Source organism: Phytophthora cinnamomi (genome assembly GCF_018691715.1).
Source record: "Phytophthora cinnamomi strain GKB4 chromosome Unknown Contig114, whole genome shotgun sequence".
Classification (NCBI taxonomy): domain Eukaryota; phylum Oomycota; class Peronosporomycetes; order Peronosporales; family Peronosporaceae; genus Phytophthora; species Phytophthora cinnamomi.
In genome coordinates, this window is record NW_027151047.1 from 354,777 (window position 1) to 369,402 (window position 14,626).

Genomic DNA, 14,626 nt, shown 5'->3' on the forward strand with positions numbered 1-14,626 from the left:
GGATCTGTGGAGAAACTGCTTAATACCTGGGAATTTTGACTTCCCAGCTCCAGTTGATGTGAGGTGCATTCTTCCATCGCTCGGTATGAATTCCCCTATGTGCACTCGCTTTCATCAGTTTCTTAATAAAGGGAGTATATTCATCTTTTATATAGGGTTAATGCGAACTGAGTTGCACTTCATCATTTGAAAATGTAGAAGACGCAAAATACGCTTTACAAATCGTAATTCAGACGAGAGTTCATGTGTTACGGCATTAGAGTTTTGGCCGCCAAACACAACTGTGCCATCTGTTGCGAGCTCGTTTTGCCAACATGTTTACCCTTTCGTATCACGCGAAATATATTATATTATGGATTTCGGACTACGTACTGTACACAGTGTTTTACTACAACCGTTTACTTCGGCTTGTCTGTGTCGTTCCCATCATTGACCTGATCACGGACGATCAAGCCAAGCCTCGGCCTCGACGTTGAGGAGTTCCCCTCACTTTGTCTTTTGCTCCGAACAGCAAAAGCGGCGACACCGGGTTTAGGGGCAAGAACTGATCGACTATGAACAAGCTGGTGGTTTTGGCGGTCGTGGCGCTGCTGCAGGTGACGACCACGAGCGCGCGAATTGAGGCCCAGAAATTCGACCCGGAAGGCAAGTGCCCGACACTCTGCGAGCGCGATTACGATCCAGTGTGCGGGTCGGATCGCGTCTTGTACGCAAACACCTGTCTGTTTGAGGTGGCGCGTTGCTTGAACCCAAAGGTCAAGAGGGAATACAGGGAAAATGCAGGAAGCCCAAGCGCTTCGTTTCACGTGTCCAACAAATGTCAGAGTGAGAGTCATCGGAGTCATCTTGATAGGAAAACTCTTTCGTGGAGTGGAGCAGCCGTGTTCTAGAGCGAACACTATACGAAGGTAATGAATGAAAGACATTCTACACATATATTGAAAGTTCTGAGTGAAGTCCGAATTGAGGGGAGAAATGATTTAGATTTCATCCTACCAAATTACTGTATAATTTTGGTTTTCCGTGAGGCCGCTCTAAGCATCGCAGCACTTACATTTTCACCTCTGTGGTCTCTCCTTCCAAACGTGCGCGTTTCATTTCATTTGCTGATCAAAAGGTATGTTCAGAGAACATCGTTGGCCATTTTAATCCGTCATTAATTTAACAACATAGTATTAATATTTCTCGGATCGTAAGACCTACGCCGTGTAGCGGCAATGTCGCTCTAATTGAGCAGGTTATCGTTATTCATATATGCTAGATGATACAGCGTGGAGTCACCATGAAAAAATATGACCAACAGGATAAAATGTTCTCTTGTGATATTGAGCTAAGAATTTTGAAATCAATCTCGATGTGCCCACAGTACTTCCGTATTAGGGGGTTTCAGAATCTACCTCCTTGTGTTTGTAAATCCGTCGGATTTCACAAGGCTCTTTGCCAAATCCGCCTACGAAATCATACGTGATTCGAGGTTGTGTGGTCGACGAATTTGGTTGGACTAAATAGTAAGTGTCAGATTTTCCCCAGCGATCATGCCGAAAGAGCACCTCAGGAAAGAGGACTTCCTCGCACTCATCTTGTGGCGCGAGCACCCACCCAACTTCGAGAAGCGCTTTGACGTAGCGAAGAAGACCTCAGTTGGGAAGAAGAAGTCCTCTAAAAGTGATGGAGGTGGCCACTGCGCTGAAAAAAAGAAACGGAGGTTAGCGTGAATCACGTATGATTTCGTAGGCGGATTTGGCAAAGAGCCTTGTGAAACCCGACGGATTTACAAACACAAGGAGGTAGATTCTGAAACCCCCTAATACGGAAGTACTGTGGGCACATCGAGATTGATTTCAAAATTCTTAGCTCAATATCACAAGAGAACATTTTATCCTGTTGGTCATATTTTTTCATGGTGACTCCACGCTGTATCATCTAGCATATATGAATAACGATAACCTGCTCAATTAGAGCGACATTGCCGCTACACGGCGTAGGTCTTACGATCCGAGAAATATTAATACTATGTTGTTAAATTAATGACGGATTAAAATGGCCAACGATGTTCTCTGAACATACCTTTTGATCAGCAAATGAAATGAAACGCGCACGTTTGGAAGGAGAGACCACAGAGGTGAAAATGTAAGTGCTGCGATGCTTAGAGCGGCCTCACGGAAAACCAAAATTATACAGTAATTTGGTAGGATGAAATCTAAATCATTTCTCCCCTCAATTCGGACTTCACTCAGAACTTTCAATATATGTGTAGAATGTCTTTCATTCATTACCTTCGTATAGTGTTCGCTCTAGAACACGGCTGCTCCACTCCACGAAAGAGTTTTCCTATCAAGATGACTCCGATGACTCTCACTCTGACATTTGTTGGACACGTGAAACGAAGCGCTTGGGCTTCCTGCATTTTTCCCTGTATTCCCTCTTGACCTTTGGGTTCAAGCAACGCGCCACCTCAAACAGACAGGTGTTTGCGTACAAGACGCGATCCGACCCGCACACTGGATCGTAATCGCGCTCGCAGAGTGTCGGGCACTTGCCTTCCGGGTCGAATTTCTGGGCCTCAATTCGCGCGCTCGTGGTCGTCACCTGCAGCAGCGCCACGACCGCCAAAACCACCAGCTTGTTCATAGTCGATCAGTTCTTGCCCCTAAACCCGGTGTCGCCGCTTTTGCTGTTCGGAGCAAAAGACAAAGTGAGGGGAACTCCTCAACGTCGAGGCCGAGGCTTGGCTTGATCGTCCGTGATCAGGTCAATGATGGGAACGACACAGACAAGCCGAAGTAAACGGTTGTAGTAAAACACTGTGTACAGTACGTAGTCCGAAATCCATAATATAATATATTTCGCGTGATACGAAAGGGTAAACATGTTGGCAAAACGAGCTCGCAACAGATGGCACAGTTGTGTTTGGCGGCCAAAACTCTAATGCCGTAACACATGAACTCTCGTCTGAATTACGATTTGTAAAGCGCTTTTTGCGTCTTCTACATTTTCAAATGATGAAGTGCAACTCAGTTCGCATTAACCCTATATAAAAGATGAATATACTCCCTTTATTAAGAAACTGATGAAAGCGAGTGCACATAGGGGAATTCATACCGAGCGATGGAAGAATGCACCTCACATCAACTGGGCGGGGACACGACACTACTAGACACGATTTAGCGTCGCACTGTTACCGAAACTGAGTAGCGTAAGAAGACTGCTCCTACATCTTCGCAGAAGCTACAATTAACGGGTGCGCGCAAAGGCGAATGGGTCCAGTTGAGGCAGCTTGGGCTCAAACTTCACGACGGCATCAATCTTTGCCTTCATCTCGCGCGTGATCTTGCTCTCATACTCCACAGCCTTTAGCGTCTCCTCCAGTTGTTCCGGACGACTAGCCCCCAGCAAGACAGTCGAGACATTCTTGTTGGACACCGCCCAAGCGATCGACATCTGGGCAATGGAGCACCCCAGCTCCGCCGCGATGGGGTTCAGTTTGTCCGCAATCTCCACGTTCTCGGCAAAGCCCGCGGTCAGCCATCCCTCCTGGAACGGAGGTGACTCGTAGCGCGAACCTTCAGGCTTCACGGTGTTTTACTTGCCGGTCAAAATCCCCATCGACAGCGGCGACCACGTGGTGAGACCCAGCTTGTACTTCTTGTACAAGCTGGCCAAGTCGAAGTCCACTTTCGACCGCTCCAGGATGTTATACTGCGGTTGCTCGACCACCTCGGATGAGTCCGAGTCGGTCTGCGATCTCGCAGGCCTCGATGATGTCGGCCGAGCTCCACTCGCTGGTGCCCCAGTAGAAGGCCCAGCCTGGTCGATCACGTAGTTCATGGCCCGCACAGTCTCCTCGATCGGGGTGTGCAGGTCGGATCGGTGGCAGAAGATGACGTCCACGTAGTCCTGATCCAGTCGCCTGAGCGACGCCCTGGTGTCTTCAACGACGTGTTTGCGGTTGACACCCGTGGCGTTCGGACCCGACTTGGTGCCCTGGAAGATCTTGGGCGTGATGACCAGGTCCTCTCGACTCCAGACCCCTTCGGCGACGCCCCTCTTGATGGCCTTGCCCAGCATCACCTCGGTCTTGCCGTGACCGTAGGCCTCGGCCGAGTCGAAGAAGTTGATGCCGTGTCTGTAGGCGAGCGTCATAACGTCATACCAGAAGTCGCCCTCGTACTTGCTTTCGTCGCTCATGTAGGTGCCCAGCCCGAGCTTCGACACGAGCAGCCCCGAGTCGCCCAGAAAGCGGTAGGTCATCTTGGATGTGGAGCTGGAGTCGGAGGGAACGACCATGCTGAGATATAGAGGAGTGCGGGCCTGGAAGCAGGTTTGACAATAAACCAGGTAGGTGCCCTGCAACTTCGACAAGCACATCAACGAATCGACAACTTGGTCGGGTGCAGTAGGCTTGATAACGTATGAGCTTAAAAATCGGTGGCGTGAGGTGGTCAAGTTGAAGCGGGTGGAAGTATCCTTGCGCATCGCAGAATTTGCATCACGCGTTTACGAGATGGCGAGCCGGCGACGAGAATTTCTTCGGACACGTACTTCACGATGGAGGAATGGAGCTGTCTCAGGACTTTTCCTCATCGAGTGTAGCATTCAATCAAAACAGAGCTTCATACAGGATAGACCTAGTAGCATTCTAGCCGACTGCGGTCTTTCGGGGGAAGAGCAGCGCTGAACGCGTGAGGGCTCCCGTTTCAGACTCTATCCGAGTACTTGCAGAAGAACGTCACGGCGCTCGAGTTCGTTGTGTGGCGAATCTGCAGGCAGAGATGTCCGCCTTGCTGCGCAGCCGTCATCTCAGTCTGACGAATCTCCCAATCGCCTCGGTCAACCGCAGAGAAGACAGCCCCAATGCTCGGAACTCCCCAGCCCGTACTTGACAAAGAGACTCGGGGTGGGTGGTTTTTGAGTGAAAATTGCAAACGCATTAGCGCAAACACTTGCCACCTTCTTCGATTTCGACTACGAGTTCAGGTATCCAACAGTCGCGGATGTTTTCCACACTGCCAAAACAGGCGAATGGAAGCTCAATACAATTACGGAGAGCGCTTGATTGCAGTTCCATGGTTCAATGCGGAGGAGTTGGCTCCGCTCAGGGAGATCCACAAACACACACTCTGCTATTTGCACATTCATGATGCATTCATCCCCATAACAAGCAGGGGAAATCTCTTCGTTGGTCTGCCGAATAGCCTCTATAGCGAAGAGCAGGTGTGCAAGCTGAAGGAGTTTGCAGTGAAAACCAAGATTGTATCCGCTCCAGCTGAATTTGAGGTACAAAATGGCGATGAATTCCCGGCAAGACACGAAGACACTGAGGAAGTCAGCTAAGGTATGACATGACGCTCACGTTGCTGTATCGTTCACAGATGCAAGCAGCAGTGGTGCCATATTGCGCTCGGAAGATTTTGAAAACCAAGACGGCGAGGCACTTTGAGCCTGGATCCTCCGACACAACGAAGGCCTGCAAGTGGGACCCTTTCAAACCTGTTAATATGTTTTTCGCACCCGATTAAAAACCCGCCTAGCCGCACCCCTAATAAGGCGTCCGCCGCCGCCACGCACGGGCGGCCAGTCACTCATCCCTGCTCCGGACTCGATGGAGGCCAAGGTGAGCTTCCACGTGCGGCGCTACCTGCGCGAGTGCGAGGAGCGCGGCGCGCGGCCCAGCGAGGCCACCGTGACCGCGCACCTGCGCGACACGTACGCCGAGTACCAGCGCAAGCCGCAGGGCGCGCTGCGCAAGGTGGTGGCCAAGGTGCTCAAGAAGGCGCAGCCGTCCTCCGACGCCTCCGCGTCCGCCCCAGGCGCCGACGCGCCCAAGCGCGCGCGCGCCGACAGCGACAGCGACGACGAGCAGCAGCTCCGCGCGCTGGAGCAGCAGCAGGCGGCGGCGGGCGGCGGCAACGCGCTCAACCGCGCCATGCAGCAGACGTACGCGGGCCAGACTCAGACGCAGACGCAGGAGCGGCCCGCGGCCAAGAAGATCAAGGTCGTGCGCCGCAAGGCCAAGAAGGACGAGGCGGACGCCGAGGCGGACAAGGACGAGAGCAAGGGCTTCGTGGTGGAGCGCCCCCGCACCAGGTACAGCGACGTGGGCGGCATCCAGCAGGTGCTGCAGGAGGTGCGCGAGCTCATCGAGTACCCGCTGACCCACCCGGAGGTGTACGCCCACCTGGGCGTGGAGCCGCCCAGAGGCGTGCTGCTGCACGGCCCGCCCGGCACCGGCAAGTCCATGCTGGCGCACGCCATCGCGGGCGAGTGCGGCGCCACGTTCCTCAAGATCTCGGCGCCCGAGGTGGTCTCGGGCATGTCGGGCGAGTCGGAGCAGAAGCTGCGCGAGCTGTTCGACGAGGCCGTCGCGCGCGCGCCCTCCATCATCTTCATCGACGAGATCGACGCCATCACGCCCAAGCGCGAGACCTCGGCGCGCGGCATGGAGAAGCGCATCGTGGCGCAGCTGCTCACGAGCGCCGACTCGCTCGGCCTGGACAACACCGGCGGCAAGCCCGTCGTGCTCATCGGAGCCACCAACCGCCCGGACGCGCTCGACTCGGCGCTGCGCCGCGCCGGCAGGTTCGACCGGGAGATCTGTCTGGGCATCCCCGACGAAGAGGCCAGGGAGAAGATCCTGCGCGTGCTGGCCCGGAAGATGACGCTGGAAGGAGACTTCGACTTCGCCGCGCTCGCGCGGCGCACGCCCGGGTACGTCGGCGCGGACCTGGTCTCGCTCACGAAGGAGGCTGCGGTCGGAGCGGTGAACCGAATTTTCACGAGCATTAATGGCGTGAAGACGATCACAGCGGAGGTGGATGCGACCAGCGTGTCCGCCGAGACGGAGACGTCGGACGCGGGCACCAGTGACGATGCGATGGAGGTTGATGGCGCTCAGGAGAAGGCGGTGGAGAAGGAGAAGGTCGCGGAGAAGGAGGAAGCGCCGTCGGCAGCTGACGACTTGCGCGCGCAGGTCGAGCCGTTCACGGAGGAGCAGCTGGCGCCACTCAGCATTACCATGGCCGACTTTGAAGCCGCGATTCCGAAGGTGCAGCCAAGCTCCAAGCGCGAAGGCTTCGCTACGATCCCGGATGTCACGTGGGATGATATTGGTGCGCTCAACGAAGTGCGCGACGAACTCTCGCTTGCCGTGCTGCAGCCGATCGCCCACCCAGAGCGCTTCGCGGCTCTTGGTTTGTCGATGCCTGCTGGTGTGCTGCTTTACGGACCGCCCGGTTGTGGTAAGACGTTGCTGGCCAAGGCCATCGCGCACGAAAGTGGTGCGAACTTCATCAGTATCAAGGGGCCAGAGCTTCTGGACAAGTATGTGGGTGAGTCTGAGCGGTCCGTGCGACAGGTCTTCCAGCGAGCCCGTGCTTCTTCTCCGTGTGTTGTGTTCTTCGACGAACTGGATGCGCTCGCGCCTCGGCGCTCGGGTGGTGCCGGTGGCGATGGTGGTGGTAACGGTGTCAGTGAGCGTGTTGTGAACCAGTTGCTGACCGAGATGGATGGGCTAGACGGCCGTCGCAATGTGTTCGTGATCGCTGCGACCAATCGTCCTGACATCATTGACCCCGCCATGCTGCGTCCTGGTCGTCTCGACAAACTGCTGTATGTGCCGCTGCCCCAAGCATCGGAACGCCACCAGATTCTCAAGACGATTTGCGCCAAGTGCGCTATGGCACCGTCCGTCCAGCTGGAGGCAATCGCCGCTGACCCTCGCTGCGAGGGCTTTAGTGGTGCTGATCTGAGTGCATTGGTTCGCGAAGCTGGTATCACAGCCCTGCGCGAGACCGATTTCTCGAAGCTGGAAGCTGGCGCGACGACTTTAGGAATCGAGCACTACCATTTCACCAGTGCGTTCGACCGCGTATTCCCGTCGGTATCTCGTGCGGACCAGCGTATGTTTGACCGAATGAAGAAGAATCTGCGCAAGTCTCGCTCAGCTATGACTAGAAGCAGCAGCAGTGCAGCAGTGCCCGCAGGCGAAAATGTTCAGGGCGAAGGAGACTCCACGAACGACAAGAGGGATTCGAAAGGAGATGTCGACATGACCGAAGGCAAGCAGTAGAGATTGTATTTTTGAGATTTTGCCAGGAGAGTGCTTCCTGACCGCATAGAATATAGCGCACGCTAACTTATGCATTTCCACACAGAACTAGCCTTGGCTGGTGATGCTACGTGTAGCTCACGTTAGATATACGTTTGAGAGTGACTGCAACAGCTCAAGCATCCAAAATCATGGATGCTTTCGCTTACGAGACTTCGTTCCCTGCTGCAACTCGCCCACAGCTTTCAGGTCCCTTTGTGCAGCTTCTTGAAGCTCCATCAGATCACGTAAAGCTTCCACTGCACTGGGTCGTGCTGCTGGGTCCTCAGCAAAGAGCCGCTTATAAAATGACGTTCTTCCGGTCAAGTCGTGCCATTCAACTGTGCTCGTTTCAATCAAGAATCCTACCGCCCAAATGTCGACAGCAGAGGTGTGAACGCTATTCTCCACAAACATCTCAGGAGCGTGCTCCTCTTCACTCAAATGCTGGCAACTTGTAGACGGCTGCGGACTCGTGGCTGCATCAACGAAATCGACCAAAAACCACGAATTGCGTTCTCGTTGCCTGATCACATCGCCCAGCGGATGTCGCGGTGCATCCACCCCAAACGATGCAGAGCCACTAGAGCCTGAAGCACGCACCGCAGCGCACCAAATAACTCGAGGAGGCTATACGGTCTCACAATCGTGCCGCGAGGTTCAAATATCGCCGCCCTCTTCGAAAGGTGCAGATCTGTGAGACGGTCAACATTGGGCACACCAACTCGTTTCATTTGACCATACACACTCTTCAGGTGGTCAAAGCAGGTAGTGTCAGGGAAATTTTTCCTAACGAATGTCGGAAGCAGACGCACAACGGCACCACTTTGACACTTGATGTCCATGTATCCGTCTTGTCCGGACAGGGGGCAAGCTTCCACAATGGCTGGGAACAACAACGCCAAATTCAACAGGGCGAGTACAGCTTGGAACCGGTGCTCTTTCAGCTCAATTTTGTAGGCTCCAATACGGGTCTTCACCACGACCCCCTCTTCATCCCCAGGATGCAGAACAATCAGGTCAACAATGTAGCCCGGTGCAGCGTAGCCAAACATGTACGGCACACTTCCGTATGTCCACGCAACTTTCGAACGAAGTTCTTTGCTCGGCACACGGATGCTGACATAAGGTGCTTCCTCCTCTCCTCGGAAAACTCAAACACCGTTCAAAGTAAACATAAAGTCAGGACGCGTTGCCTGAGCCACGGTCGATGACGGCTCGAGGGAAGATAAAATCGAGCACATTGCGAAATGGTGAATCCCACGCCCAATGGAAGAAACTCTCGGAGGTTCCGCTGCGTAAGAGTCTAAGTATGTGCCTGCCGAATACCAGACTTTGAACTCCTTGCTCGGAGCCCCTTCGTCCACCACAAACATTTTCTCTTGCAGCGTATAGCTGAGGGACCACTTGTCCAGCCACTTTTTCGTCGCTCGAATCTTCACAGGAAGAGGTCGTTCGACGAAGGTATTCAGACTTCCGACGAGTGGCAGTGAGTGCAGGTCGACGCTTGCGGCGAACAACTCCTTCAACCATTCCTTCGTGCTATCACGTGGTTCCCGTCGGTTGTTGGTGCTTTCTTTCGGGTCCACCATCAGCACGTAAATTTGGCCGCGTCCTTGAGCTCCACCGATCCTCGTTGCAATTAAGTAGTGCGAGACGGGATATTTTTTTTTCTGAAGCAAACTGTAAACGCGGCATTAGTCTAACTGAGTAGATTTACGTGTTTTGACCACATCAACCGCAGGTATCATTCTATTCATCTCACGTCCGGTAAATGCCAACCAACCGTAACGCTTCACCGAGATGCCTGCACCAAACCTAACACCGAAATAGCGTTAGTATGTTCCAGCGAGTGCCTATTCTTGGTGGAGTGAGACGACACCTCGTTATGCCCACGACACGGTTTATTTTATCAAGGCAGAGCGATCATCTCTACCCTGTCAAGTGCGCCAAACTAATGTCAAAGGTACCAAAGACCACCAAGATCACATCGCTTGGCGTCGGTAGTGAACGCGTTCGGCCCTTGAAACTTCAAAATGGAGCAGGCAAGAAGATTCAGCGGGTAAACTCTCGGTCCGTTGCTGTGACTGCGGTGAGGAGTCACCAGATTGTCCCTGCTTCGTCGATGGTGCGCGAGGCGGAAAGAGCAAGCGAGGACAAACACCACCTGACTCTCGCGTTTCATGAAGCTTTCGGCGTTCTCGGAATTCTCATAGTCGTAACTCTGGTGGTTTGCATCGTGTGGACAACGTGGCTCATTTACATCGCGCTGGCGCCAAATCAAGCTGCTAACTGGTTAATGGGTACCGCCACGTACGAAAGTGGACAGTTTTGGTTGATTATCGATACAACGCCAGTGCTGACTAAGGTCGGGGTAGCCGGACTAGCATTTGTCGACTTGTGCTACCTGTATGTCATTGTGAAGATGCTACGCTGGCGTACAACAGTTGCTGGATATCAAGAGAAGTACTCTCGATCCAGCGAAGAAGTGCGTTTGGATTCGGCGACAGACTCGTGGATACGTACTGCTAGTGATCGTTTCAAGACCCATTACCACGACATAACTTCTTTCCGCGGGAGTAAGCGGAAGTTCTGGGTACGAGCATGCGGCATCCTGGATCTTTGTGGTGCTAAAGATTGGAACTAACTCATTCCTGTGATTGTAGAACGTATGCTTGAAACTCGTCAATTTGACTATGCAGGTGACAGTGCTGCTTGAGCTGCTTGAAAATGGTAACCCTGCGGCTCTCGTATATGGGTACACGGGTTTCATTTCTGTGGGATCTTTGGCCGGCGCTGTGAAAATCTTGGTCGGCAGATTCACTGCGATGGGTGAAATCATTTTTGGCTCGATGTGAGTTTTTGAAACCAATTTTGCCTAATTGAAGACGATGCGGTACAAGTACTAACATTTGCGTAATTTCTCAGCTTCGATCTGATAGCGGCGATTGTTTTTCCTATCTTGGTGCTAGTGTACTGCTATTACAACTTTCAGTTCGATGGCGCGGTCTTCAATACGTACTTGAAAGTCCTTCCAGTTGGTAGTTTTGAGCGGTCCGCGAGGATATTCGCCGATCCGTCCGAAATCGCCCTTTTTAGATTGGCTTTCGACTCATTACGAATCCGATCTAAGCTCGATCTCGTCCTTCGAGTTGGAATTAATCTCTCCTTCTGTTACCGGCTCAAGCGCATTGGAGACGTGCTGCTTGTAGTCCATCTTAAGCGTTTACTGGCTGCACGGGCTCAAAGCACGAGGTCGACTCGGTCTCGACAACGACCAGTTCCAAAAGTTTTTGCGGTGATTTTCATCGCATTCAGTGTCGTCGTGTGGATTTTCGCTAACCAAGCAGTGACGAATTCGTACACTCATTGTTCTCGGCATCCTCAGTGCGTTGTGTACTCGTATCGTTGGAAGCTCGTAGCAGAAGAGTGTCCGTGCCGAATCTTAATCGATGTGGACCGTTCCCCACAGACGTACGATGAGTGGATTCATCCCATCGACTTATACGAAACTGTACAAGCACTGGCGAAGGCCGGAGAGCTAAGATCACTCCAGATAATCAATCGACAGCTTCTTGAATTGCCTGACGAACTGCGAGCATGCCGCTACCTAGCATCAGTGTATGTCGCCACCTGATGCAAGGGCCTCATCCCGATTCTATCCTAATTACTTATTGGTCCTTTCTAACAGAGAGCTATTCTACACCAGTATTCAGCATATTCCATCTTGGGCCAATGAATTCAATAACCTACAAACCCTGTAAGCCCCCCCCCCGAAGGTCTTGTGTGGAATACTAACGTGTCGCTGGCTGTATGTTGATATTCTCAGTCATCTGGAAGGGAAACCGGACAGCCAAAATCTCGTCATGCTCCCAGAAGATCTTTTCAATGACATGCCTTGGCTTTCCACAGTTCACATTGGTGTTCATCCAAGTCTAGAAAATATTCCAGCACTAATTGGCGTGCCCAATCTCCAGAGTTTGACACTCGCCTGTCTACTCGTGCTAAAGGAACTACCGTCTTTTGATCACATTCCCCTACTGCAGCAATTGGAGCTGATATTCTTGCCGCGCCTCGAGCGAATGCCGGACATGGCACCACTGCGAATCGTCTCGGACTTCGCACTTTCTCGACCAATCCAGCTCTGCTGCAACGGCTTCCTTGGAGCATGTGATTTAAACGATAGCTACTGTGTGTTCAACCCCGCGGCCGGAATCCCAGCAGCATCTTGTCTTGATGACAAGCCTTTCCTAGGTAACATCGGTACTCGCGAGATGTTCAAAAAGTTTGAGTCGGCTATCTGCCAGAAGCTACCTTCGGACATGCAGCTTATTGCAGGTAATCCTACACGTCAAACAATCGAAATGTGCGACAGCAGACCATTCGGCCAGTGCCAGCTTCCTGGTGGAGGGATTGGCATCTGCTACAACACGCGCATGCAGGTCCTTTCGTGTTACGGTGATGACAACTACATTAAGCTGCGAAGGTATCAGATACAACTAGGAGTTGGGCAGAAGTGTGACCCCCACATCGAAAAGTGGTTGGGCTGTGGAGAGTAAAACGGTGAAAACATATCTTACTTCACCTTGAACCTAGTCAACTGATGGAACAGGCCAAGCCGGAGTTGGACGAGTAATACACATTTGATCTCGGAGAATCATGAACAACCACGGACATGCCACATCCACTACTGGGTGCCGGTTTTTCTCTCATGAAGGATCACACCATCGTCATCAAGACACCCGAGCGGGGATGGAGCAAAGTCAATTCGAGTGTCTCCTTGTCTCCTGCTGTTCTTCCTGACGAACAGCTAACCAAAGCAAATGGACCAGTTCAAGTACAGCACGCAAATATTATTTCGTTGTACGATGCGTTTGGCATTCTCGGAGTACTCATGCTACTGACTCTATTCACATGCATTGCTTGGACGACGTGGCTCTTTGCGGTAACGTTGGCGCCCCAACCAGACTGCCATCGGGTTGATGAGCACAGGGACGTACGATAACAGGCACTTCTGGTTGATCAGCGACAAAAACCCACGTATCACCATCGCTGGTGTACCTGGTGGTCTTGCGGTGGCTGATCTTTACTACCTGCAGTGTTTTGGTGAAAATTCTGCGATGTAAAGATAGAGTAGACGAAGTTGCTACCTTTTATCAGCTTTCCACGTCTGTCGATGCGATCCAAGATGACGGTATAATGACAGTATATCATCGTTTCCGACACATCTATACTGATCTAACTTCCTTGTGAGGGAGCAATCGCAAGTTCTGGGTAGGTCGTGGTTTTGCATAAGCAAGCGGTGCATTCTGACGAATCAATTTTATTATAATGTGTCAATTTGCTACTTTGCTAGGATGTGTACTCCAAGACGTTCAACTTGATCATGCAGGTGCTAATTCTTCTTAAGTTGCTGGAGAGTGGCACTCCTTGTGCTAGGCTTCGTTTGTCTGGTAGAAGTCAACTCGCTTTCGCGTGCACTGTATATTCTCTACGGTAAATTATCCGCTGTACGTGCTCTACTTCATTGATTGTACATACTAAGTTAGTGTACTCTGATGGAATTATTTTTTAGGCTCGACTGGTCGTATACCCTATGCTGGTATTGATCTACTGCAATTTTACTTTCAAATTCGATCACGCCGTCTTTAGAACCTACCTCGAAAAACTACCGCCCAGCAGCTTTGAGCACCAGGCTAGAATTTCCGCTGACCCAGCACAAGTTGCACTATTCCGGCTCAACTTTGACTTCGAATCCAGATACTGCTGAATCTCAGCTTACGGATTGGTATGAATTTGTTGTTCTGTTACCGTTTTAAGCGAATTGGCGATGTCTTTATCATCGGAGGCGGTGGGCAGGGTAACCTCTACACCAAACAATGATCTTCCAAGAACTCCAGATAACCAGAAACCGGTGCCAAAGGCGGTAGCTGCTTTCTTCATTGCCTTTAGCATGACAGTGTGGGTGCTGACGTTTCAAGCTATTGCAGATTATCGGTTCACCCATATCCTGAGTGTGCTGTATGTACCTACCGTCGAAGGAACGAAAATGGTATGTGCCCGTGCCAGATTTTCATCGATGTCGATCGAGCACCCCGCAGTTACGAGGAATGGATTCACTGTTGATATCTACTAAAATGTCGAGAGCTTGGTGGCTTCTGGGGAGCTAAGATCAGTGCAGATGGTGAATCGTCAACTGCTGCAGATATCTAGAGCTCATGTATGTAATTCATATCAGGCGTTTGATGTATCTTGCCAGCTATTCTCGCTTTATCTATGAAAGCGAGCTGGTTTACACGAGCACCGAAAGTGTCCCGTAGTGGATGAACGAGTTTATACGTCTCGAGTTTCTGTACGTTATAGTACATGACTTTGACTACCTGTGCAGTAGTTCATTCCTAAGTGTCTTTTATTTCATGATGTCAGTTCCTCTAGCCATGTTGAGGAAAAGCACGGCAGCCAGAATTTGTTGACACTTCCTGAGGAGCTATTCATCAACATGCCCAGGATTTCGACGATACAATTTGGCGGTCATGAAAG

General features: G+C 51.8%; 2 protein-coding genes across 2 annotated transcripts; one reads left to right on the plus strand and one right to left on the minus strand.

Moving 5' to 3' along the window:
• Window positions 1-3,234: 3,234 nt before the first annotated feature.
• Window positions 3,235-4,287, minus strand: IUM83_11455 (voltage-gated potassium channel subunit beta; the record flags this gene model as incomplete). Its single annotated transcript, XM_067936015.1, has 2 exons — window positions 3,235-3,563; window positions 3,633-4,287. 2 exons carry the CDS (start codon window positions 4,285-4,287, stop codon window positions 3,235-3,237), a joined length of 984 nt encoding a protein of 327 aa, XP_067781776.1.
• A 1,315-nt stretch (window positions 4,288-5,602) lies between these two features.
• Window positions 5,603-8,194, plus strand: IUM83_11456 (Ribosome biogenesis ATPase RIX7; the record flags this gene model as incomplete). The annotated part of the gene is made up of 2 exons (XM_067936016.1): window positions 5,603-8,057; window positions 8,154-8,194. The coding sequence occupies 2 exons, from the start codon at window positions 5,603-5,605 to the stop codon at window positions 8,192-8,194; spliced, it is 2,496 nt and encodes an 831-aa protein (XP_067781677.1).
• Window positions 8,195-14,626: the final 6,432 nt, after the last annotated feature.